The 26,422-nt window shown below is 41.5% G+C and overlaps 2 protein-coding genes across 2 annotated transcripts; both read right to left on the reverse strand.

Moving 5' to 3' along the window:
* Positions 1–1,171: 1,171 nt before the first annotated feature.
* LOC122467722 (olfactory receptor 10G2-like) lies at positions 1,172–4,935 on the reverse strand. Its single transcript, XM_043554307.1, has 2 exons — positions 4,877–4,935; positions 1,172–2,755 (listed from the first exon to the last, which is right to left on the reverse strand). Exon 2 carries the CDS (start codon positions 2,739–2,741, stop codon positions 1,704–1,706), a length of 1,038 nt encoding a protein of 345 aa, XP_043410242.1. The 5' UTR covers positions 2,742–2,755; positions 4,877–4,935; the 3' UTR covers positions 1,172–1,703.
* Positions 4,936–22,394: 17,459 nt separating this feature from the next.
* On the reverse strand, positions 22,395–23,628 carry LOC122467723 (olfactory receptor 10G2). The gene has a single exon (XM_043554308.1). It carries the CDS (start codon positions 23,614–23,616, stop codon positions 22,579–22,581), a length of 1,038 nt encoding a protein of 345 aa, XP_043410243.1. The 5' UTR covers positions 23,617–23,628; the 3' UTR covers positions 22,395–22,578.
* Positions 23,629–26,422: the final 2,794 nt, after the last annotated feature.

A 26,422-nucleotide genomic window follows, 5' to 3' on the forward strand; every position in this document is an offset into this window, starting at 1 on the left:
ATGGCTACTATCAAAAACCCAGAAAACAACCAGTGTTGTTGATGCTGTGGAAAAAAGGGAACTCCCATCCACTCTTGGTGGGAATGTAAAATGGTATAGCCACTGTGGAAAACAATATGACAGTTCCTCAAAAAATTAAAAATGGAATTACCACATGGTCCAGTAATTTCCCTTCTGGGTATATACCCAAAGAACTGAAAGCAGGATGCTGAAGAGATGTTTAAACACCCATAGTCACAGTAGCATTATTCATAATAGCAAAACATGGAAGCAATCCCAGAGTCCATTGATGGATAAATGGATAAACAAAATGGGATATATACACATATATATGTATATATATGTATATATGTGTGTGTGTGTGTGTGTGTGTGTGTGTGTGTATACATGCATATATATACAGTGGACTGTTAGCCTTAAGAAGGAAGGAGATTCTGCAGTATGCTATGACATGAATGAATCTTGGGGGAATTAAGCTAAGTGAAACAAGCCAATAACATAAGATGGCTATTGTATAATTCCACTTATATAAAGTACTTAGAAGAGTCAAAATCATAGAGACAGAAAGTAGAATGGTTGTTGTCAGGGCTGGGGGAAAGGGACAATGGATGGTTATTGTTTAATGGGCATATCTTTTAAGTTTTAAAAGATGAAAGGAGTTCTGGGGATGGATCGTGGTGATGGTTGCCAACAACATGAATGTATTTAATACCACACAAGGATACACTTAAAATGATTAAGATGGTAACTGTTATGTGTATTTTACCACAATAAAAAATATCTGCAAAAGAAAATTGGACTAGCATGACCTCGCACATCTAAATGAGTGAAAAAACTGTGAGTAAATGAAAGAACACATTTACCTGGTCCCTCATTTTCTAAAAGAGCTATTGACACTTGCTCTTATATTGCAACTGAGTCCTCTGTCTCCATATTTTCTTGTTCTTCTAGATAAAATCATGACAGGTCACAGTGGGTAAGTCAAGGTCATTTCTATCACCCTGGCCTGGTCAGAGGGATATTGTGTGATTAACTGATTGGTCTCTGAATCACTAACCAGGTGACTTCCACATCTTTGTCTATTTGGCATTATGATAATTGGCCAAGAGTTTTTTCTGGATACTTTGGACAATTTAGATGTAGTTTGAAAGTCTTTCCTGGTTCTGTTTTAATTTTTAAAAAATTGCTGATTGAGTGAAATATTAATAAGGATGAGGTAAGGCTCCTGCGATAAAGTAATCCATTAACAAATCCATGATTTAAAGGATTAGAGGTTTATTTTCTTCTCACTTAAAATTCCGAAGTGAACGTTGGTAGGTGATTCATCTCCCTGATGTGAGCAAAGCGATCCAAGTGCCTAGAGGCTTGGGAAATTATGACTGAAGCAATGGATGGAGGGTGGTAGGGTAGCATTATACTGGTATTCCCCAATTTTTTCTGGAATAATCCCCCTCCTCCTAGATAGGGCATTACTCCTCATATTCAACATTTGTGTAGAGTGTGCTTTCTCCTGAGAGGTGTATCGGAAAAGTATAAAACAGCTCTGGCCAATTTATTGCGGTTAAATATAGCATTAGAAGCTTCTTAGTAGAATTACATCCAGTTCAGCTTAAGCCAACATATATTTTTGAACGTTTGCCACACGCAGCAGAAGCTGAGAGGTGTGGTAGCAATGGTGAGGCAGGAAGTCCCTGGGCCTGTAGTTACTTGTTTTCTCTGGTGGCCTTTCCACCTGCTGTTATTCTCTTCAGAGCGGACTTCACTTCCTGGTTCCTCAGGGTATAGATGAGGGGGTTCAGTAATGGAGTGACAACAGTGTAAAACACAGCCACTGCCCCATCCAGGGGACTCTTGGAGCCAGCCCTGAGGTAGGTGAAAATGCAGGGGACATAGTAGACTGTGACCACGGTTAGGTGGGAGCCGCAGGTGGAGAAGGCTCGGCGCCGCCCATCAGCAGTGCGTATCTTGAGGATGGCGTGGACTATGCAGGCGTAGGAGAGCAGAATTAACATGAAGCAACTGGCAGCCACCACCCCAATGTCCACAAAGGTCACAAGCTCATTGACGGTCGTGTCAGCACAGGCCAGTCTCAATACTGCAGGGATGTCACAGAAAAAATAATCCACTTGGTTGGGCCCACAGTATGGCAGACGGAAGGTCAGGGTGGCCTGGACAGACCCATGGATGGAGCCGGCCACCCAAGCCCCAGCCACGAGGATGGTGCATAACCTCCCATTCATGAGCATGGGGTAGCGCAGGGGCTGGCATATTGCCAGGTACCTGTCGTAGGCCATCAAGGTGTAGAGGAAACACTGGGTGCTGCCCAGGAAGTGAAAGAAATACAGTTGAGCCACACAGCCACCAAAGGGCATTGCCTTGCTGGTAGGAGTAAAATCCAATATTAGCTGAGGGACAATGACTGAGGAGAGCCACATGTCCAGGAATGAGAGCACGCCCAGAAGAATGTACATGGGGCGAGTGTGGAGCTTTGGGTCAGCCCACACGGTGAGCAGAATGAGCAGGTTCCCCAGCTGAGTCAGGATGTAAATGATGAAGAAGACCAGGAGGAGGAGGGTCCTCAGACTGGGGGGGTGAGGTAAGCCCAGGAGAATGAAGCCTGTCACGACGGTGTCCAGGGATGTGTTTTTGGTCTCTCTCATGTCTTTCTGTAGTATGTCGGGATGAGTGGTGAAGTCAGACCAGGGAAATATCCACAGGAGGTGGTGAGAGAATGGTTTCATCTCATGACCAGAGTCTAGGGGGGATACAGAGGACTTCTTTATTTTATTTATTTTTTATTTTTATTTATTTATTTTAATATATGAAATTTATTGTCAAATTGGTTTCCATACAACACCCAGTGCTCATCCCAAAAGGTGCCCTCCTCAATACCCATCACCCACCCTCCCCTCCCTCTCACCCCCCATCAACCCTCAGTTTGTTCTCCGTTTTTAACAGTCTCTTATGCTTTGGCTCTCTCCCACTGTAACCTCGGACTTCTTTATTTTAAAGTAGAAAGCATTTGCCATCAGTCATCTGGGTTTGCTCTGCAAGACAAGCCCTCAGAAGCTGGTTGATTTCTAGATGTCCTGACATGCTCCTTCTATGGGAGAAACTATTTCAAGTATTGGAAGCCAAGGCACAAGGTTATGTCTTAATAACAGTGTTAGTGAATATGATGGGTCTGTAACCCCAAGGGGGACCAGAGAGAAATGGATTTTGGAGCAATGTGGACCAGTTACTCCGTAATTACCATCCCTATTGTTGGAATGGACTTCTCAAAATGTCTCTTGTAGATCTACAAGAATCTTTGAAATCTAACCCTTATATATTTCTATAATCTTCTTTCTTTGGTTCCCTCAGAGCACCAAGGACCTTCTGGCCCCACTTCTGGAGTATACCGATTCATCTCAACACAGTCTCATTCCTCAGGACTCACTTGGCTGTCACTTCCTTTGGGAAGAGTTTTTCTCCCTTAGAAGACAATCTTCGTGGAGATATGAATTTATATTGTAAACGGCAGTTGCAGCACAGTGTGATGAGAGCTATTTGCCTAAATGCTCCCTGGTTTCTTCTATTAGATTATAAGCTCCTTCAGAGCAAAGACCAAGTCTTTTTTGTTCTTTTACTGTATCTGCAGCACCTGCCACAGTGTTTGGCAACAGTAAGGTAATTAATAAATGTTGGCTGATTGTCTGACTGAATGGCTTTTGCCAACTCGGGTTAGTCCTGCATCCTGTTTCCCTGTGTGATCACATCTCTCCTGCTTTGTGTCACAAAGTCAGCACTGACGGGTGAGGCGACTGGCCACATACTTCAGCAGTGTGAGTCTGTCCCCAGCGTAAACAAAGTCAAAGGCATCACCCATGTTTTCTGTTTGCCTTAGAATGTTATTTAACTTTATTGATTGACCTCAGTAGTTTATTGGTTTTGGTGATTTGGATTATAACAGATTGATTTTTATAGGATTTCACCTTTGGTGTGTTATTATTTTAAGATCTTATTTGACTTTCAACAAATGAGATTCTCAAAAACACTTTAAAGGTATTAAACACCTGAGCACCATATTATTTAAAACCCCCCTTTGATGAATGGTTTGTTCAAAAAAAAAGTTTTTTTCTCCAAATAGTGTTTTAGGTATTTTTACCTAGGCTTAAACTAAAAGATCTTGTAATTCTTAAGAAATAACAAAGAAAAAAAAATTTAAACTGATAGGAGGTTAAGAGGTTAGTTATACGGAGGTGGGAACATCAACAGATCTAACTGCTGGAATGTCGTTAAAAATGTAGGGGTGTCTGGGTGGCTCAGTCGGTTAAACGTCCGACCTCGGCTCAGGTCATGATCTTGTGGTCTGTGAGTTCGAGCTCTGCGTCGGGCTCTGTGCTGACAGCTCAGAGTCTGGAGCCTGTTTCAGATTCTGTGTCTCCCTCTCTCTCTGACCCTCCCCCGTTCATGCTCTGTCTCTCTCTTCTCAAAAATAAATAAATGTCAAAAAAATTTAAAAAATGCTCTTATAAACATTAATCTCAAACATATACATACATATATGTAAAGATTTTATTTTATTTATTTTGAAGACTTTATTTATTTATTTATTTATTTAGTTATTATTTATTTGTTTTAAGTAGGCTTTAAGCTCAACATGGGGCTTGAACTTACAACCCTGAGATCAAGAGTTGCGTGCTCTACTGACAGACCCCACCAGGCACCCCCAGTCTCAAACATATTTTATCTTCATCATTATTTAAAAAGAACTAAGTGGATATAATAATATCCGGTAGTGATTAATATTACTCAATGTCTCATGTTCTATAGAATCCATAGAAATATTAATAATAGACTTTGCCCACAAAGAGAAAAATTTATTTGCTATTACCTGATTTTCAGAAGGAAGAATAATTTCTTTCAGGAAGGATGGATGGTACTTTCTATGGCTAGAACAGAAAGGGAAGACAAAATTTGAGAGCTGGGGATGATACCAATTATGAAACCTTATTTTGTGTCAGCTAGAGGAGATACATATTACAGATATGCTCCTATCTTAGGCAAATGATGTCTTTCTAGAATTTTTTATGAAAATCAAATTTTCATAAATCAATTCATATTAGCATTATACTAAAAAGTTATTTGGAGAACATCCATAATGAATCTCTATGGATAGTAAAAAAAAAAGAAAAACCTTAGTTCATCTTTCTTCTCCCAGCTGTGGTGCACACATCTGGATGCACTTTCCCAAAGGACCTGCTGGGAGAAGGCTGGAAGACATACCTCTCTCTGTGTGGCTCTGGGTGTTCTGGCTGGCCTGCATGGGAACAGGGGGGCTGCAGTGGTGGGTCTGAGGGAGAAGCTCCTTTTCCAGGCAGAGTCAGCAGAAGACAGTGGTTTCGATTTGAGGTGGCGTAAGGTAGAATCTCTTGGAGAGGCAGGGATTGCCTGCAGAAGCACTAAGAGAGACTTTTAGAAAAGAGAACAGCCTTTTCTTTTTTTAATTATTTATGTGTTTATTACTATTATTATTTTTCAAATGATCCTTCCAAATTTCATTTATTTTTATTTTTTAATGCTTATTTATTTTTGAGAGAGACAGAGAGAGGGAGCATGTGGGGGAGGGGTGGAGAGAGAGGAAGACAGAGGATCCAAAGTGGGTTCCACACTGACAGCAGAGACACTGATTCGGGGCTCAAACTCACAAACTGTGAGACCATGACCTGAGCCGAAGTTGAAGGCCTAACCAACTGAGCCATGCAGTTGCAACCCCCCTTTAAAAACTTTTTTAGGGGTGCCTGAGTGGCTCAGTCAGTTAAGCGTCTGACTTCGGCTCAGGTCATGATCTCACAGTTTGTGGGTTGGAGCCCCGTGTCGGGCTCTGTGCTGACAGCTCTGAGCCTGGAGCCTGCTTTGGATTCTGTGTCTCCCTCTCTCTCTGCCCCTCCCCTGCTCACACTCTGTCTCTCTCTCTCTCTCAAAAATAAATAAACATTAAAAAATATTTAAAAGCTTAAAAAATGTTTATTTATTTCTGAGACAGAATGTGAACAGGGGAGGGACAGAGAGAGGGAGTCACAGAATCTGAAGCAGGCTCCAAGTTCTGAGTTGTCAGGACAGAGCCTGACATGGGGCTTGAACTCACAAGACATGAGATCATGACCTGAGCTGAAGTAGGATGCTTACCCAGCTGCCCCTTCTTTTTTTTTTTTAAGCCTATTTATTTATTTTGAGAGAGAGAGAGAGAGAGAGAGAGCACACAAGCAGGGGAAGGGCAGAAAGAGAAAGAGAGAGAGAGAGAATTCCAAGCAGGCTCCGCACTGTCAGCACAGAGCCCGATGTGAGGCTCGAACTCATGAACCATGAGATCATGACCTGAGCTGAAACCAAGAGTCAGACACTTAACAGATTGAGCCAACCAGGTGCCCCTTTTTTCTCTTTTCTAGAGATAAAGGAGCCCACCTAGAAAAAAAAGAAGAAAACTAACTGAATAATTTTTCCTCTTAATTTATCTGTGATTTTTTTTATCATAGAGCTGTTAATTTTTTGAAGTTGTGTCACTTAAGCTATTTAAATTGAGGAGTGAAGGGGCGCCTGGGTGGCGCAGTCGGTTAAGCGTCCGACTTCAGCCAGGTCACGATCTCGCGGTCCGTGAGTTCGAGCCCCACGTCAGGCTCTGGGCTGATGGCTCAGAGCCTGGAGCCTGTTTCCGATTCTGTGTCTCCCTCTCTCTCTGCCCCTCCCCCGTTCATGCTCTGTCTCTCTCTGTCCCCCCCAAAAAATAAATAAACGTTGAAAAAAAAATTTTAAATTGAGGAGTGAAGCAAGCTAAGATTCATCAATTAAAAACATTTTAAGTATCCACATGGTGGCTAATGTGATATAGATTAAAACATTTCCTGTTTTAAATAGTTTTTGGTATTGTTAAGGCCATCATATAAAATAGTTGCACTTTAGTTTTTATGTTTATTTTTTTAAAACTTAGAAAATTCTTTTAATGTTTACTTTTGAGAGAGAGAGAGAGAGACGGAGACACAGAATCCGAAGCAGGCTCCAGACTCCGAGCTGTCCACATAGAGCCTGACATGGAGCTCGAACTCATGGACTGTGAGATCATGACCTTAGCAGAAGTCAAATGCTTAACTGACTGAGCCACCCAAGTGCTGATTTTAAAACTTTAAAAAAGTATTTATTTATTTATTTTGAGAGACACAGAGAGAGAGAGCTGGGGAGGCAAGGGCGGGGGGGGGGGGGCAGAGGGAGAGAGAGAATCCCAAGAGGTTAAGCGCTGTCAGCATAGAGCCTGATGCAGGGCTCAAACTCATGAACCATGAGATCATGACCTGCACTGAAATCATGAATCAGATGCTCAACTGACTGAGCCACCTAGGCATCTCTAACATAGTTGCACTCTAATATCAAAAATATATAATTAAAGAAAAGAAGAAGCTAGTGATATCACTGATATAATCAATATTTAAAGCAGCAAATAATTAGGTGCAGGGGCTTTGGTCTGGAAATTCAAGGGAAAGGCTTCTAGGGATGGAATGGAAGAGAACGGCATGAAGAGAGCCAAGTCAGGGAGGGTGCAACCCTCTTTCCAGGGTCAAGTGGAAGTCATCCTCCTTACAGGATCAGACAGGAAGTCATAGGTTGTTAGGAAGCAAACTCACTTTGAGGCCTTTTCAGACAGTGTCTCTTTCATTTGTAAAAAATCAGATTATTTCAGAGGTTTGGCCTCTTTCTGGCATGCCTACACTGAACTGGGGTTCTGTATAGGGCACCCTAGGGTTGAGGACCTTCTCCAAGCAGAGCAGATACACATCACTAAGGCTGAGGCATGAGGAATGACCCAGATTTGAGCTGTTCATCCTTGTTTGCCTTTAGGACAAGACTCAGACCACAGCCCTTTGAGGCCATGAGGCAGCCTGGGCAGAGGCAGAGCATGGAGAATGAACAGAGTTTGGGTGCAGTGGGGAGACATAACCCATGTTTTATTCTAATTATCCCATCAGCATCCTTCCACTGTAAATGAAAAACAAACAAACAAACAAAGAAACAAAAAACAACAACCAAAAAACAAAACAAGTGTGTTTGTTAAGAAACTTTAACAAGTTTGTATTGGGGCACCCGAGTAGCTTAGTGAATTGAGTGCCTGACTCTTGGTTTCTGTTCAGTTTGTGAAACAGGGTTGTGGGATGGAGCCCTAAGTCGGGTTCCAAGCTGAGTGTGGAGCCTGATTAAGACTCTCTCTCTTTCTATCTCTCTCCTTCTCCCTCTGCCCCTCTACCCTGCTTATGTGCTCTCTCTCTCTCCAAAATAAAAAAATAAAAAATAAAAAATAAAAAAAGTGTTATCCTAAAAAGAAAAGAAAAGAAAAGAAAAGAAAAGAAAAGAAAAGAAAAGAAAAAAAAAGAAAAGAAAAGGTATGCAATGGAAGGCCTTCCAGCCTTTGAGGAAGTTGACTGTGTGTGCTCATCACTGGAAGAAAAAGGGTTAACATGTCCATCCCTGACTATGTTTGCTCAGTAACACTGATAAAGCATTTATATTACTTTATTATCTCTCCCCAAATATAGAAAAGACAAATGTTTAAAACTCTTTTTCTCAATTTAGAGAAGAAAGCTCCCAAATCTGGAGAAAGGCTGATTTAATTCAACATTAATATGCTTAATGTGTTAACATTGTGACTAGAGGGTGAGGTAAGAAAGAAGGTGGGGGAAAGAGACACATTACATACAGTTTTTGACAAAGTTACTGAAACTCTTAATGTATGGAAATTAAGTCTTTGCTCCCATTGTGAATTGGCCTGCTATTAGAATGCTTCCCTCGTTGGACTCACGTGGACACAACAACAAAACATTGGAGGAGGCTGGTCTTTCTCTGGTCGAATGAGTGTGTGAGGAAGGTGTCCTTCAGAGCATCCCCTTGGCTTGCGATGATAGGTAACCAGGTCTCTGCTTTGGAATGGAATTAAAATCTTCCAGGGGAACGAAACATTGACCCTTCTAACAGCCTATGAGATCCTCTGCCCTTGGACGCTCTTTACAGATTGAGACTTCTCTACTTAAGTGCCTTGAACTTTACATCAATTTCATTATAAGCCAGATCTTCCTTGACTGAGGGTTTCTTTCTTTCTTTTTTTGTTTGTTTTTTAAACACTATCAAGAGATTTGTAGAGAACTATTTATCTCTTGGGAGTTCTACCCTGAAACATTGCCCCCATGAGAGCTACACTCCCCTGATCCTCATTATTTTTTGTTTTGACAGCACACAGGAATCATTTCTACATGTAGAAAGTGAGCTGTGAAGAACATGATCTGTTCGGGTGACCTCTAATTTCTGTGATTCCTTTCTTTGAAGTGTTGGGATCACACTTTTATCCACATGATACTCAGAAATGATTTGAAAATGTACCTAACTTTTGGGAGGCCTGGACGGCTCAGTCAGTTAAGTGTCCAACTCTTGATCTCAGCTCAGGCCTTGATCTCAGGGTTGTGATTTCAAGCCACGCGTCGGGCTATGTGCTGGGTGGGAAGCCTACTTGAAAACAAGGAAAAGAGGGGCGCCTGGTTGGCTCAGTCGGTTAAGCGGCTGACTTCGGCTCAGGTCATTATCTCGCGGTCTGTGAGTTCGAGCCCCGCATCGGGCTCTGTGCTGACAGCTCGGAGCCTGCAGCCTGTTTCAGATTCTGTCTGTCTCTCTCTCTCTCTCTGAACCTCCCCTGTTTATGCTCTGTCTCTCTCTGCCTCAAAAATAAATAAACGTTAAAAAAAAATTAAAAAAAAACAAGAAAAAGAAAATGGACTTAATTTTTAATGATTGAGCTGATTTTTCTTACATGTTCCCACCTCTCTAGATACTGAGAGAAAAAAAATCCCTTAAATTTAGGTCAGTTAAGTACAGTTTAGTCACCATCAGTTTGAAGTCTTGGATGGCCCCATTCTTCTTATGGCATGGAGAAAGAGGATGGTTTCAAATTGTTGGAGTGCTCCTTGGATATTTGCTCTTGACTTTGTGGGGGTGTGGCAGTTCTGGTAGGCTCCTTGGACCACGCAGGTGAATGTCCCCATCTGGAATTACACGTGGCGTGACTTGTTCTCCTCAGACTGATTTGGCATCAGTTGTGTGCTGAAGTTGGTTTTTACTGGCTTCCAATACCCTACCGCTAAATTTTCAAAAATTTTATGAGCTCTTTGTTAAGTTTGCAATGAAATTTAAATATAAACTTGCAATTGGACATGTATTTTCAATTAAATATATTAGAAATGAAATAATACTCAAATTATCACTTTCTAATTATTTTTCTTTAAAATTTTTAAAAAAGATTTCACTAAAAATATTTTATTTTTATTTAAAATTTTCTTTAATGTTTTATTTATTTTTGAGAGAGCACAAGTGGGGGAGGGGCAGAGAGAGAGGGAGACAGAGGATCCAAAGCGGGCTCTGCGCTGATAGCAGCGAGCCCGACGTGGGGCTTGAACTCGAGAACCGTGAGATCATGACCTGAGCTGAAGTTGGATGCTCAACCGACTGAGCCACCCAGGCGCCCCCCAAAATGATTTTATTTTTAAATAATCTCTACACCCAACATGGGGCTTGAATTTTAACCCCTAGATCCAGAGTCACATGCTCTACCAATTGAGTCAATCAGGCTCCCCATTTTTCTATGTTTACTAGTATCTGTGAGGTTATTCACATCTATCCAATCTTTATGGTGGAAAACACCATACAATGGTGTACAGCTCTTACCAACTTTATACACAATGGTGTCATGTTGGAGTTTGAAATTGACTATAGTAGGAGTATTTAAACCCTGAAAATTTTGTGGTTCCTGGGTGGCTCAGTGGGTGAACATCTGACTCTTGATTTCGGCTTGGGTCATGACCTCACGGTTTGTGACTTCAAGCCCCGTGTGGGGCTCTGTGCTGACAGTGCAGAGCCTGCTTTGGATTCTCTCTTCCTCTCTCTCTACCCGTCACCTGCTGCTTCTCATCTGGACCACTTAATAAAGCATAGACCTAGATGAATGGTATCAGGGCTTTATTTATTTAGCAAGGGGTTAATCATATTTTGAGCAATGTTTGGTAAGAAAGAAAGCTAGTTTCAGATAGAGGAACAGAGTCTCATAAGGAATTTTGCCACTTTGCCAAGTTTTACATGATGCCAGTTGTAAAATGAGATAGTTGAAGAGGACTAGATGCTTTTAAAGCTTTCCTTTGTTTCTAAATTTTTATATTAAAATTTTTTTAAAGTTTTATTTACTTAAGTAATCTCTATATCCAACATGGGGCTCAAATTCATGACCCCGAGATCAAGAGTCATATGTTTTTCTGACTGAGCCATCCAGGCACCCCTAAATTTCTATATGTTTGATAGAGAAAAACCATATTAATCATTTGGGGACATAGGTGAGAATGTGTGTAAATAAAATGGCAATGTTTTATGGTGCCACAAGATGGCAGTATTATATCTATTATAACTAGGCACTATATTCCACCCACATGCAGTAAGTAGAAAATAATTATTCCAGAGCATTCACAAGGGAAACAAATTGCCTTTAACTTTTTCTTTTGCTTTCAGCTTGTTTATTTTCATCTTTATCCCAGTTGCATGAAGTTTATTACAATTTTCTCATCACTGACACTAATAATTTGTTTCCCGTTTTCCACCAGGTTTTAGAAAACATGAGAAAAATGAACAAATGCTGTTTGGACAAAGTCGAGTAAGGTGAGGAGGCAGGCGGCAACCCCTACACATTTGCTCTCCATCTGTTGTTGCATAAAAGCCTGCTGTTGTTCAAGAGACTTAATTCCATGTACACAGGAATTTTAACGCACACTTACGAAATCAAGGAAAGCCTGTAGTCAACATGGGCTCAGCAGTAGCTTTAACAATCTTCATTCCACAGGCCACCCATGAGGGAAGATGATTCTGACCCTGTGTGACAAGAATGAGCAGCAAAGATTCAAATTCCCAGTCAGACAGGAGATTCCAAAAACAAAACTGTGATCACAGCAGGGCTCAATAAATACCCCCCCTTTTTTTGCATAATACATTGATCTTAAGTGTAGTGAAATTCTCCAACATCTATCAACATAGGTTTAAATAAATTTTAAAAAGAACAGCTGTACTGAGGTTAATTCAAATACAGTTCACCACCCTTTCAGAGTGTACAACTCAGTAGTTGTTGGTGTGCTTACAAGGCTGTGTGTTGATCACCAATTCCTGAACATTTTCACCGCTCCAAAAAGAAATCCCATACTCATTAGCAGCCTTTCTCTTTTTTCTTTTAAATGCTTATTTATGCATTTTTGAGAGAGAGAGAGAGAGGGAGAGAGAGAGAGAGAACACAAGTGGGGGAAGGGCAGAGAGAGAGAGAGAGAGAGAGGGAGACACAGAATCCGCAGCAGGCTCCAGGCTCTGAACTGTCAGCAAGGAGCCCAACGCAGGGCTCAAACTCACGAACTGTGAGATCATGACCTGAGCTGAAGTTGAACTCTTAACCAACTGGGACGCCCAGGCTCCCCTAGTAATATCTCTTCACCTTCCTTCCTTACCCCTCCTGCACCCCACCCCGTGGTAACCACTAATCTACTTTCTGTCTCTATGGATTTGCCTTTTATGAACATTTCATATAAATGGATCGTATAAAATGTGGCCTTTTGTGTCTGGCTTCTTTTACTTAGCATAATGTTTTCAAGCTCCATCCACGTTGTGACAGGTATCAGAATTTCATTCCTTTTTATGGCTGAATGCTATTCCATTTTATGGATATACCGTAATTTGTTTATCCATTTATCAGTTGATGGGCATTTTGGTTTTTATACTTTTTGGCTGTTTGAATAATGTTGCTATGACCATTCACATGCACATTTTTGTGTGGACACGTGGTTTTATTTCTTTTGGAATATCCATAAGAGTGTAATTCCTGGGTCATATGCTCTATGTTGAATATTTTGAGGGACTGCCAGATTTTTCTCAGTGGCTGTATTATTTTGCATTCCCAGTGGAAATGTACAAGGGGTCCAATTTGTCTACATCTTCAATAACACTTGCTATTGCCCATCTTTTTAAAAATGTTTATTTACTTATTTTTTAGAGAGAGAGAGAGAGAGAAAGGAGGGCAGAGAAAGAGAATCCTAGGCAAGCTCCACACTGTGAGTACAGAGCTTGATGTGGGGCTCAAACCCATGAACCATGAGATCAAGACCCCAGCAGAAACCAAGAGTCAGATGTTTGAGTCACCCAGGCAACCCATCCATCTTTTTTATTATTGCTGCCTTTGACAGTAAATGGTATTCGTGAGAGGCCAATAGGTTTGGAAAAATATTATCGGATCACAGGAAATTTCTTTCTGAGGTATCTTGGTAAATGGTTTAAGATATGGTTGAAGTTTTTCCTTTTTCCTTTCTTTTTTCTTTAATTCTCATTTTCTTCCTCCCTGATTTCCCCCTTCTCTTCTTTCTTTTCAGTTCTCTCTCTTTTTTAAAATTGTTGTTCTTGTTTTTTAAGTAATCTCTGTATGTAATGTGGGGCTCAAACTCACGATCCCAAGGTCAAGAGTTCCATGCTCTTCTGACTCAGACAGCCAAGTACCCCTAGATCTGTCTTTTAAATTAAATAATGAAGCGTATTCATTTTCACATTAAGTAGTAAAGGTGTGCAGGGAAAAAAATCTTTCCTCATTCCATTCTCAGTGGAGCCCCTAACGTAACCCATGTTATTAGTGTGTCCTACACTTTTTAAAGGTTTTACGTATATATATAAATATTATGTGTATATATATATACACATAAAACCTTTAAAAAGTATATATATAATATTATATTATATATGTATGTATATAATACATATAATATATATTATAATTATAATATACATTATAGTGACATATATATATATAATACGTATATATGTATATATAATACATATATATATATAATACGTGTGTATATATATATATATATACACACGTATTATATACACACACACACACACACAAATACATGTATAAGGGACACCTGACTGGCTCAGTGGGAAGAGCATCTGACTCTTGACAGGGTCATGAGTTCAAGCCCCACATTGGGTGAAGAGATCACTTAAATCAATAAAACTTAAAAACATGTATATAGTACATATATTGATAAAGATAAGACCAGTTAACACCCTCACTCTGCAACTGGCTTTAGAATTTTTTTTTTTAGAGAGAGAGAGCACAAACCAGAGCGGGGAAGAGGGGCAGAGGGGGATAGGGGCAAAGGGACAGAGGGGCAGAGGGGTAGAGAGGGAGAGAGAAAGATTCTTAGGCAGTCTCCAGACTCAGCACAGAGCCCTACGTGGGGCTTGATCCCATGACTCTGGGATCATGACCTGAGCTGAAATCAAGAGTTGGACACTCAGTCGACTGAGCCACCCAGGTGCCCCCTTCTTGAATTTTTTGAAGACTATTTCTATATTAGCTGTTGCAAAAATACTTAAAGCATAGCCAAATTCCCTTCTCTCTTTTAAAATTTTCAAAAAAATGTTTATTTATTTTTGAGAGAGACAGAGACAGAATGCGAGTGGGTTAGGGGCAGAGAGAGAAGGAAGCACAGAATCCCAAGCAGGCTCCAGGCTCTGAGCTGTCAGCACAGAGCCTGATGCAGGGGTCAAACCCACCAGCTGTGAGATCATGACCCAAGCCGAAGTTGGATACTCACCCGACTGAGCCACCCAGGCGCCCCCCCTTCTCTCTTTAACTTTTTTTTTTAACGTTTTATTTATTTTTGAGACAGAGAGAGACAGAGCATGAACGGGGGAGGGGCAGAGAGAGACGGAGACACAGAATCGGAAGCAGGCTCCAGGCTCTGAGCCATCAGCCCAGAGCCCGACGCGGGGCTCGAACTCACGGACGGCGAGATCGCGACCTGAGCTGAAGTCGGACGCTTAACCGACTGAGCCACCCAGGCGCCCCTCTCTTTAACCTTCAAAACATATACGACACAGAAACACATGTTCAATGTGCTTACACACGCACTCCACCTGAAGATGATTCCTTTCTATTTTATTGTGTCATGCAAAAGGGAAACTATTAACATTGTCACATTGACTACTTTTTGCCTTTGCCTTGTGTTATTCTTCCTATTCTTGTCATCTCTTGTTCTTTACACACCATTCTACTGTTCAGTGTTCACAGAATCTCCTGGACTACAGCCTGTGGATTCACCAGTAGAAAACGTTCCCGCGAGGACACTGCTCTAAGGGAACCCGCAACTGCTCCTGCGGAAGCTGAAAGTCACCTGTCAAGAGAGGAGCTTCCCACCCTGGCGTTTCTTCTGGGTTTTGCATCCAGATTGGGTTTTCCTCCCTCAGCCCCAGGGAGGGCACGGACCTTCTGCCGCCGGTTGCAGCGGCTCAGGCACCGGGGATGCAGTGCCTGGCCCGGGGTGTCCCGCAGCAGATGTGGGGAGATTTCCTTCTTTATGTTTCCCTGACGGTGGGAAGGAAGGCTCGAGTCAGTAGCGAACTCTGCAGGGGGGTTTCGAAATAATTTTCTACCGGCTGAATGCTTGCCACCTCTGGTCTTTGTAATGAAGGAGTCTTTTCTGATCCACATTTTCCTGAAGTGGTGCTAACCGTCCCCATATTACTACTGCTACCGTGGCTGCTGCTACGCCTAAGATCACTACCGTTGCCGCTTCACTGTCACTTGTGTCTGTCTGAGGAACTCCTCCAGCGGTGGCAGTGTTCTCCTTTTCAATAACGCTGTGGCTCCCGGGAGCGCTGCCCTGCCAAGGACCCGCGTGTTCTCACAGGCGCTGTGGGACAAGGCGTTCAGCAGCCCACGGAGGGGACGGCTCTGGAAGGAGCCTCTGTGCGGGCCAAGCGCACGAACCGGATGTCTGGCTTGGGCGGGCCGGATTGGTACCAGCAACGTGGCAGCGGAGCCCCCACACGTGTGTCTGAAGTGCTCTGGATGGTTGGGAGAGGAGAGGTGGTTTTCCTTCGTTCCTTGGTGGCTCTGATGCATCCAGTTACCTCCTCCCGGCCGAGCTGCAGAGGACAGACTCTGCCTCTGCCCTCTGTGCCCGTGAGACACGCGGTGGCTACGAGGCCTCTTCAGCTGCACCCAACTTCACAGGTGACCGTGGCAGTGAGAAACTGTATTTCCTGAGTGGATGCCTGCTTACACCTCTAATTTTAAACTTTGGAAGAATGTAACAGAGGACTCCGAAAGTGAATCCTAGTATTTCTGAACCACTGACTACTCTCTTTTTCTCTCTTTCTTCTGCTTTCCCTCCTCCTTCTGCTTATTTGTACTTCCAAGATCCCCCTAAGAGTTGAAGATAGAATTTGCTTTTGGGGGAGGCTCTTTATTCAGAGCAAGGATCCCTTGGCGAGTACTTTTGTTTATGCAAAATAGTAAGTCATGTACTCATTCGTTTATCCCTGGGAGGTTCTGAAATTGGTGAAGCAAATGCAAATGTCTCAGCTTGAGATGTTAATGTTGCTTTTAATTCTGTGAAATATGTCCTCATTTTTGTATTTCTCGGAGGGCTTATTTTGATATTATTTAACTTTTAAGTGGACCTATCCAGCACATTGGAGAGTGCAAGGTCTGTGGACTTAGGGAGTGAAGGGAAGATCACAGAGAACCCCCCTATTTGGAAAGGAGGAATGAGGTCATACAATGAGGCTGAGGGCAGGTGGGGAAAGAGACAGACAGCAGGGAATGCCCAGGAAAGCACTGGATGATGGGCACAGATAGTAAAATCTAACATCCAATTTAAAGATTTTCTTGTTTTCCATTGTAATTCTTTTTTTAAACATATTTTTAAATTTTTAATTTAATTTTTTTATTTAGAGAGAGAGAGAGTGTGTGAGCAGAGAAGAGGAGCAGAGGGAGAGAGAGAGAATCTTAAGCAGGCTCTACACTCAGCTCAGAACCTGACACAGGGCTTGATCCCATGACCCTGGGATCATAACCTAAGCTGAAATTGAGAGTTGGAGGTTCATCCAATGGAGCCATCCAGGCACCCCTTGGATTGTAACTCTTGTATGCTATCCCAAAGTCTTTGGCATTTGTTCAACATTGTAGCCTATTCATTTTGAGTATAGAGGGAAATGCAGAAGTTTTTTCTCATATATGAGTTCCTCTTTCTCTACATTTTAGGAGATATATCTGTTTCCATGTTGTTTTTTTTTCTCCTTAGCATTGGATGTTTAGGTTCTTTTATCAGCTAATTTTGAGTCAGTCTTTTGGCATACACAGAACAAGAGGGACTTAGCGGTGGTGACTACAAAATAAAGGAAAAAGGGATGGTTTTCTCTCAATAAATGTTTTACTGAGTACCTAATATGTGCTAGGCATTCTTTCAGTTGCTGTGGTGCCATCAGTGAGTAAAAGATTCCCTGCATGTCCTGCTTATGTTCTAGTGAAGACAGAAAAAGGGTAGACCTTTTATAAAACATGTCTTTGAAAATAAAGGGAAAATAAATGTGACCCTTAGAACTGGACTTCATTGCCTTTTAGAGGGAGAAATGTATGATGTTTGAAAGCAATGCTGATATCATGTGCTTGTTTTATGTTTTAAATATAAATCAGTCATGAAATGAGTAAGAGCTATAAAACATTGGATGACTACAAAACTACAAGTCAAGTTATCCAAAGAATCTCAATCTTTCAGGGAGCCTGGGTGGCTCAGTTGGTTGAGTGGCTGACTTTGGCTAGGTCATGATCTTAGGGTTTGTGGGTTCAAGCCCTATGTCAGGCTCTGTGCTGACAGCTCAGAACCTGGAGCCTGCTTTGGATTCTGTGTCTCCCCCTCTCTGCTCCTACCCTGCTCTCTGTCTCTCTCTCTCTCTCAAATAAACATAAAAAAAATTAAAAATAAATAAATAAACAAAAATACATTTAAAACCACTACTCATCAACATTAATATTAAAAAACAAACAGAGAATCTCAATCTTTCAAATGACTCAAATGTATCTGGGTTCATAGTGAGTCCCAACACATAAAATCAAAGATACCCAACATTTAAATACAGGATCTCACACTGAAGTAAATGACCTTTAATATGTATATTATTCGTAAAAATGAAAAATAAAAATTTAGGTGCCTCATTGAAACTATGAGGGAGATAGAGTCTAAAAAACTTTTAGTTTAAAACATTAAAAAATTAAAAAAAAACTAGCAAGTAGTGACTGGTAAACAGAAATGAGTATTTAAAATTTTAAGACATGTAAATTATCGATTCTTTCCTCACTCAGAATGGTATTTTTGTATTTGGTGACTATGAGGAGTATCCATAAGGGCTTCTATGGGTTTATTCATTATGACCTTGTTTTTATACATACTTTTCCCTAAAAGTCAGAAGTTTCTAAACCACACATTTTTCTACCATGCTTGCCTACAGCCCACCGTGGTCAAGATGAAAGAGTGCTTCTCTTTTTCTTTTTAAAGTCACTGATCTAATGTTTATTTATTTTTTAGAGAGAGAGAGAGAGTGAAAGTGAGCACAAGTCAGGGAGGGGCAGAGGGAGAGGGGGACAGAGGATCCAAAGCAGGCTCTGCATTGATGGGAGACAGCCCCACGTGGGGCTTGAACTCATGAACCATGAGACCATGACCGGAGCTGAAGTCAGACACTTAACCCACTGAGCCACATAGGTTCCCTGATCACTTCTCTTATACTTTATATCTTTTCCAGTAGGATTTCCATCCTCTATCTGACCTAACAGCTTCCATTTCCACTTGGATGAAGGTTGGGTGCTAGAGGTTAGAGTAAGCCATTACCAGACGGTGAGAACCAAGGTATTTAGAATTATACTCGTCCCCCGCCCCTTAACCACAGTTTCACTTCCCACAGTTTCAGTTGCCCGCAGCCAACCGTAGTCCAGAAGCAAATGATCCTCCCTTTGACTTATTGTATGGAGATCAGTCGTAGCCTAATGCTACCTCACAATGCCTACCTCAGCCCCTTCACTTCATGTCATCACGTGGGCATTTTATCATCTCACATCATCACAAGAGGAAGAAGGGTGAGCACAGTACAGTAAGATATTTTGAGAGGGAGAGAGATGCATTCACATAACTTTTATTAGAGCATATTGTTGTTATTCTATTTTATTATTGCTGTTAATCTCTTACTGTGCTTAATTTATAAATTAAACTTTATCACAGTATGTCTGCATAGGAAAAAATATATGTATAGAGTTTGGTACTATCTGTGGTTTCAGGCATCCACCGGGGGTCTTGGACCTGCAGTCCAAGAGGAAACTGTTGTACTGTGGGTCCAACTGGGAACTCAGCTCAGTTGTCACATTTAAAGAACACTAGTTTTGTATGGACTTGGGAATCAGATAATTCCAAGTTCAAACCCTGGCTTCACAGGATGTTCTGATACAATCTCACAGTCTAAACCATGTTCTCAGGGTGGAGAAGAATTGGAGTGCATCTTGTCTGAGTATCTTCCATGATGTTTAGAGTGAAGCTTCCTGAGCTCTGAATTTTGAGCATCTCTTGACCTTGTCAAGTACTTGAGGATGAACCCAGCTTCTGTGTCCTTTGCTTTGGAACTTTTGTGCTTTCTATACTCCTTGTTGAACAAGGTACAATGCTCCTTTAAATTTTTTTTTTAAAAGTTGGGAATGCAAGCTGGTGCAGCCACTCTGGAAAACAGTACGGAGGTTCCTCAAAAAACTAAAAATAGAACTACCCTATGACCCAGCAATTGCACTACTAGGCACTTATCCACGGGATACAGGTGTGCTGCTTCGAAGGGACACATGCACCCCCATGTTTATAGCAGCACCATCAACAATAGCCAAAGTGTGGAAAGAGCCCAAGTGTCCATCGATGGATGAATGGATAAAGAAGATGTGATATATATATACAATGGAGCATTACTAGGCAATCAAAAAGAATGAAATGTTGCCATTTGCAACTATGTAGATGGAACTGGAGGGTATTATGCTGAGTGAAATTAGTCAGTCAGAGAAAGACAAAAATCATATGACTTCACTCATATGAGGACTTTAAGAGACAAAACATAAGGGAACATAAGGGAAGGGAAACAAAAATAATATAAAAACAGGGAGGGGGACAAAACAGAAGAGACTCATAAATATGGAGAACAAACTGAGGGTTATAGGAGGGGTTGTGGGAGGGGGGATGGGCTAAATGGGTAAGGGGAACTAAGGAATCTACTCCTGAAATCATTGTTGCACTATATGTTAACTAATTGGGATGTAAATTTAAAAAATAAAAAATAAATTTAAAAAAATTTAAGTTTTTTATTATTATTATTTTTATTTCACAGAGAGAGAGAGCAAGCACAGGGAAGGGGCAGAGGGGGAGAGAGAATCCCAAGCAGACTCCATACTCATTGTGGAGCCCAATGCAGGGTTCATTCCCATGACCCTGGGATTATGACTTCAGCCTAAATCAAGAGTCAGATGCTCAACTGACTGAGCCACCCAAGCACCCCAAGATACAACATCCTATTGTCCAGTTATTTTTTAGTCCTCATGTTTGTGGAGTTTCTAGGACCACATTGATACTCAGATGTCTCGAGTATGTTCTCATGGTGGCAGTTAACCTCTCTTTAGTTTTAGTTCCTAAGAAAAATAAACCAAATGAGTGGTGGAGGAAAATGCTCTCACCAACAAGAGTACACCCTACTTCAGGTGGTGTAAAATGGTATCATCAACAAGAGTACATTGTTAGGAAAACCTACTGTCTGCAGGGATATCTACAAGTGTGCTAATACTCCAGAGGAGAAGGCATGTGTGAGTTATGTGACCCTTTTTTTTCCAGGTTCTCCTAATTGTTCCCTCCCTTGTCCCTTCTTGCCTAGGGATGGTAAATAGTTGGAGTGTTACTAAGCCCCAGGTTCATCAGCTTTTCCTTGTGGTTCCTCTACTCCCGTATCTTTGTAAATAGCTCCTATGTCAAGAAACCCTTCTCAAATTATCCTGTTTTTTTTTTTTAAATTTTTTTTTTTCAACGTTTATTTATTTTTGGGACAGAGAGAGACAGAGCATGAACGGGGGAGGGGCAGAGAGAGAGGGAGACACAGATTCGGAAACAGGCTCCAGGCTCTGAGCCATCAGCCCAGAGCCCGACGCGGGGCTCGAACTCACGGACCGCAAGATCGTGACCTGGCTGAAGTCGGACGCTTAACCGACTGCGCCACCCAGGCGCCCCGAATTATCCTGTTTTGAGTGGGCCATCCATTTCCTTTTGGGAAATTGGTATAATCCATCCAAATGTCTTAAGAGTTCTTTGCATGTGTTTTGAAGGGTACAGGGTGGTGAAGGAGGTCGGTTGGAAGAAACATAAAGGCCAAGATCTTCATTAAGAGGAGTTTTACACATGAGTAGACAAACAGACAAAAAGCAGAATCAGACCTATAAACACAGAGAACACACTAATGGCTGCCAGAGGGAAGGGGTGGGAGGATGGGTAACATGGGTGAAGGGGAGTGGGAGATACAGGCTTCCAGTTATGGAATGAATAAGTCATGAGAATAAAAACACAGCACAGGGAATAGCCAATGATATTGAAATAGTGCTGAATGGTGACAGATGGGAGCTATGCTCACAGTGAGTACAGAATAATGTATAGACTTCTTGAATCACTATGCTGTACACCTGAAACTAATGTAACATTGTGTGTCAACTACATTCAAATACAAAAAAAGAAGGTACAAATATTCTAATTAAAAAAAGAAGAGTTTTAAAATTTGGATGACATAGCTTCACACTCTCTAAAAAAAAGTCCTTAAAAGATTGGACAATATGAATTTTGATGGGTGTGTATTCTTGGTAGAGGGGAAAGCTTGTGGCAGGCAAGCCCTGGGCATGCTTGAGGCCTGCAGTAAATCAGTCAGGATGGGGGAGGGAAGAGAGGGTAGAGACATCTTGGGAGATAAGGTATGTTGGGTTCAGATTTTTTGCACTTTGAACTCCAGATTGAGGAACCTGCCTTTATTTTTACATTCACTGGAGAGTCCTATAGCTTGTACATTTCAGAAGAGTAATTTTCACTATGATGTGGATGAGGAGGAAGAAGACAAAAGACTAGTCAGGACATCAAGAGAGACATTGTAAAAGTGGAGGGGACAGAATTTGGTGTCTCAGCACATGGGGACAGCGAGGAACAGGAAAGGAACTTCATACATGATCCAGTATTTTCAAGTTGAAGTGCTGGGGAATGTTAATGCCATGAATAAGCAAAGAAACATTGAAGCTATAGAAGTCTAGGGTTTAGGGGCAAAGAGAATGTCGAATTTTCTGGCAGAACAGACTTCCAAAGTTGTTGTCACATTCTCATCCTCTTCAGCCTTTCCTAAAGCATTTTCATATCTCACAAGGTAGCCAAGGGGTAGAAGTAATGCGTCCATTTGTTTCTAAACAAATAATGTCAAACAATTTGAACCAATTTAATGAGAAGAAAAGATTATGAATACAAGGAGTTCAGAAGTCTCTTCTCAATAGAATTAAATTCAGTTCAGTGTAAGGTAGCAGTTTATGGAACGTTTGCCACACGCAGCAGAAGCTGAGAGGTGTGGTAGCAATGGTGAGGCAGGAAGTCCCTGGGCCTGTAGTTACTTGTTTTCTCTGGTGGCCTTTCCACCTGCTGTTATTCTCTTCAGAGCGGACTTCACTTCCTGGTTCCTCAGGGTATAGATGAGGGGGTTCAGTAATGGAGTGACAACAGTGTAAAACACAGCCACTGCCCCATCCAGGGGACTCTTGGAGCCAGCCCTGAGGTAGGTGAAAATGCAGGGGACATAGTAGACTGTGACCACGGTTAGGTGGGAGCCGCAGGTGGAGAAGGCTCGGCGCCGCCCATCAGTAGTGCGTATCTTGAGGATGGCGCGGACTATGCAGGCGTAGGAGAGCAGAATTAACATGAAGCAACTGGCAGCCACCACCCCAATGTCCACAAAGGTCACAAGCTCATTGACGGTCGTGTCAGCACAGGCCAGTCTCAATACTGCAGGGATGTCACAGATAAAGTAATCCACTTGGTTGGGCCCACAGTATGGCAGACGGAAGGTCAGGGTGGCCTGGACAGACCCATGGATGGAGCCGGCCACCCAAGCCCCAGCCACGAGGATGGTGCATAACCTCCCATTCATGAGCACGGGGTAGCGCAGGGGCTGGCATATTGCCAGGTACCTGTCGTAGGCCATCAAGGTGTAGAGGAAACACTGGGTGCTGCCCAGGAAGTGAAAGAAATACAGTTGAGCCACACAGCCACCAAAGGGCATTGCCTTGCTGGCAGGAGTAAAATCCAATATTAGCCGAGGGACAATGACTGAGGAGAGCCACATGTCCAGGAATGAGAGCACGCCCAGAAGAATGTACATGGGGCGAGTGTGGAGCTTTGGGTCAGCCCACACGGTGAGCAGAATGAGCAGGTTCCCCAGTTGAGTCAGGATGTAAATGATGAAGAAGACCAGGAAGAGGAGGGTCCTCAGACTGGGGGGGTGAGGTAAGCCCAGGAGAATGAAGCCTGTCACGACGGTGTCCAGGGATGTGTTTTTGGTCTCTCCCATGTCTTTCTGTAGTCTGTGGAGATGAATGGTGAAGTCAGACCAGGGAAATATCCACAGGAGGTGGTGAGAGAATGGTTTCATCTGATGGTTAATGCCTGCCTGAGTAATGAGATAAACAGGAAACTGCCACAACTTTTAAACAATTTTTATTTACTTATTTTTATTTTAAAGAAGAGGTGGTGTTGCCATCAACTATTTTGGTTCACTTTATAAAAGAAACTGTCCAGAGACTGTTTAGTTTCCTAGATGGATGGAATCTTTGATCGATTGCGAGATACTGAGAGCAGAATTCGGCAGATCAAAGCACAGGGGGACATGTGAATGATAGAGAAGGACCAATAACTCCAAACAAAAAGCCCAACCACTGAAGAGGGGCTGAGTCAGGTTAAGGCAGAGCAGTGTGGAACACATTTCCCACAATGATCAAACTTACTTTTCCCTCCACTTCCCATCATTGCAGTGCCTCAGCTAGAATCCCATCTCCTCACCATAGCATGCAAACATGTTCATTGTATGTCCCTCATTTGCCACTTGGTCACACCCCTTGCAATTCCTTCTTAGTGTTCAGTTCAAAGGACCCCTCGAGGCTCTCCCAACGGCATACTCCAGCTGGGAGCCTATGCACACCATACCTTCTCTGTTCCCTTCACCTGGGTAATGCTCACTCTCCCTTCAGGACTAAGTTGGGAGACCCTTATCTGCAAAAAGACTTTCCCGATTCCTGAGGACCATGCTTATATTTCTCAGAGCATGTATCACATTCTACTACTATTGTCTAGTTTCTTATTTGTCTCCCCTATTAGTCATCCCATCTAACACAGTAAACGTGGTCATTTATTTTCTGAATGACTGAATGGCTAATGGGAATGGATGTTGCCAAACCCCACCGAACAGACCTAGTGTTTCTTTCTCTGCTGTATCTTGTTTGTCTAATCCTTGGACCCACCCACTGACTAGCGAACATCTCATTCTTATGCGTTTAGTTTTATTATAACAAACTCCAAGGGCCACTCTTGTTTTTTATTGCTCTAGGATATTATTTAGATTTATTGGTTGATTGATGTGGTCCATCGGTTTGGAATTGTATGTTTTTGTATGGGGTTATAGAGCAATTTTTATTGTTTATTATAATAGCATTGGTTAATGCAGGACTTGATCTTTAGTGTGTATGTGTGTGAATATATACATGGCATATATATATAATATATATAATATATATACATATATACTTTATATGCATATATATACACACATATATTTGTGTGTATGTATATATATACATGTATATATACATATATATGTATACACACATATATACACATATATACACATATATATACATGTATATACATATATATACATACACATATATTTGTGTGTGTATATATATATACATGGCATATATAATATATATAATATATATACATATATATTTTATATGCATATATATACATACACATATATTTGTGTGTGTGTGTATATATGTATATATATATGTGTGTGTATATATATATATATATAAAGTCAACTGTACAGTAACTCTCTCTAAAGACCTTGAGAGAATTTGAAGTTCCTGGTCCAGATGATAAGAAAAGATAGAGGCACGACACGTATTTGTTGAAGAGACTATTTGATAAAGATTTTTCTCCCCACACTCAGGTTTGAGATGGATTCATCTGCCATTTAACTATAGTATCTTTGTAATTTAAATGACTATTTGCAGAGAGCAATTTAAATGGTAACAGATTAATTATAAATAACATGTGAGTATTAACAAGTTTAATCCTTTAATCTCCACCAGGAAATTTCCCCGAGAGATTTTATCTTGGTTATTTTTAAAAGTAACTTAATTCACATATTAAGATTTAGGAGCTTTTAATAGTAATAATAATACTTAATGTACCTGGCTCTTCAGTTCAGGGTCCATAGAAAATGTTAAGCGTGCCCTCTGCCCACAGAGAAAGAAGAAATATCAAATTTTTACTGCCTGAGTTTTAGGAGGGCGCCTTGATTTATTTGAAAATAGATGGGAAGACTAGTTCTTTTTTTGGGTAGAGTATACAGAAAAGATAGAAATAGTTGGGATTAAGATTACACATAAAACAGTAATTATGAGCCAAAGTAATTTTGTTGTCAATACAGACATAATATTAGTGTGCTGCCACTTAGGCAAGTGATGTAATCCTGAGATTTTTTAAATGAAAGTAAAATTTTGTATAAATAATTAATAGAATGGTGCCACTGGGGGATTTATTTAATGGATTTCTATAATGCATATTTATGTATAGTGAAAAATCCTCTCTAATTTATCTGCCTTGCTAGTCTGATTTTTCTCATTTGTTGTGCATAAACCAGGCTCCACTTTTTCCAGGTGCCCTGCTGTAACCTTTTGGTCTCTAGATTCTGGGGGCTCTGCTTGGTGAGATCAGGAAACTGAGGTGTGTTACAGCTGGTGGGTTTGAAAGGGGGTTACTTTTCTAGGCAGACAAGACAGAGGATGGTGGTTTTGACTTGGGGTGTGGTGGTCAGAGTTGCAGAGGTGGGCAATCTGTGGTGCAGAGAGGTTGGCCGAGTAGATTTCCAGTGGATTTTTGGAGAAACAGGAAGTAAGTTTGAAGAAGGATCAGAGCGAGAGGAAAATAGTCTGGCCATACTCCATCCCCCTCCACCCCCCCTGCCCCCCCCCCCCCCACCGGCCCCGTTCACCCTCTACCCCATCAGCTTTCTGTGTCATTTTGCTTTGGGTCCACTCCTGTTTCCAGCTGTGGAAATTTAGGTTATTTAAAGTAAGGGAAGTGGCGGACTGAAAATTTTTCAAAAAATTAAAAACAATTTCACCGTATCTACCCTAGCTAATTAGATAAGCAAAGTATTTTATTTTACTTTT

This window comes from Prionailurus bengalensis, chromosome B3 (genome assembly GCF_016509475.1).
Source record: "Prionailurus bengalensis isolate Pbe53 chromosome B3, Fcat_Pben_1.1_paternal_pri, whole genome shotgun sequence".
NCBI lineage: Eukaryota > Metazoa > Chordata > Mammalia > Carnivora > Felidae > Prionailurus > Prionailurus bengalensis.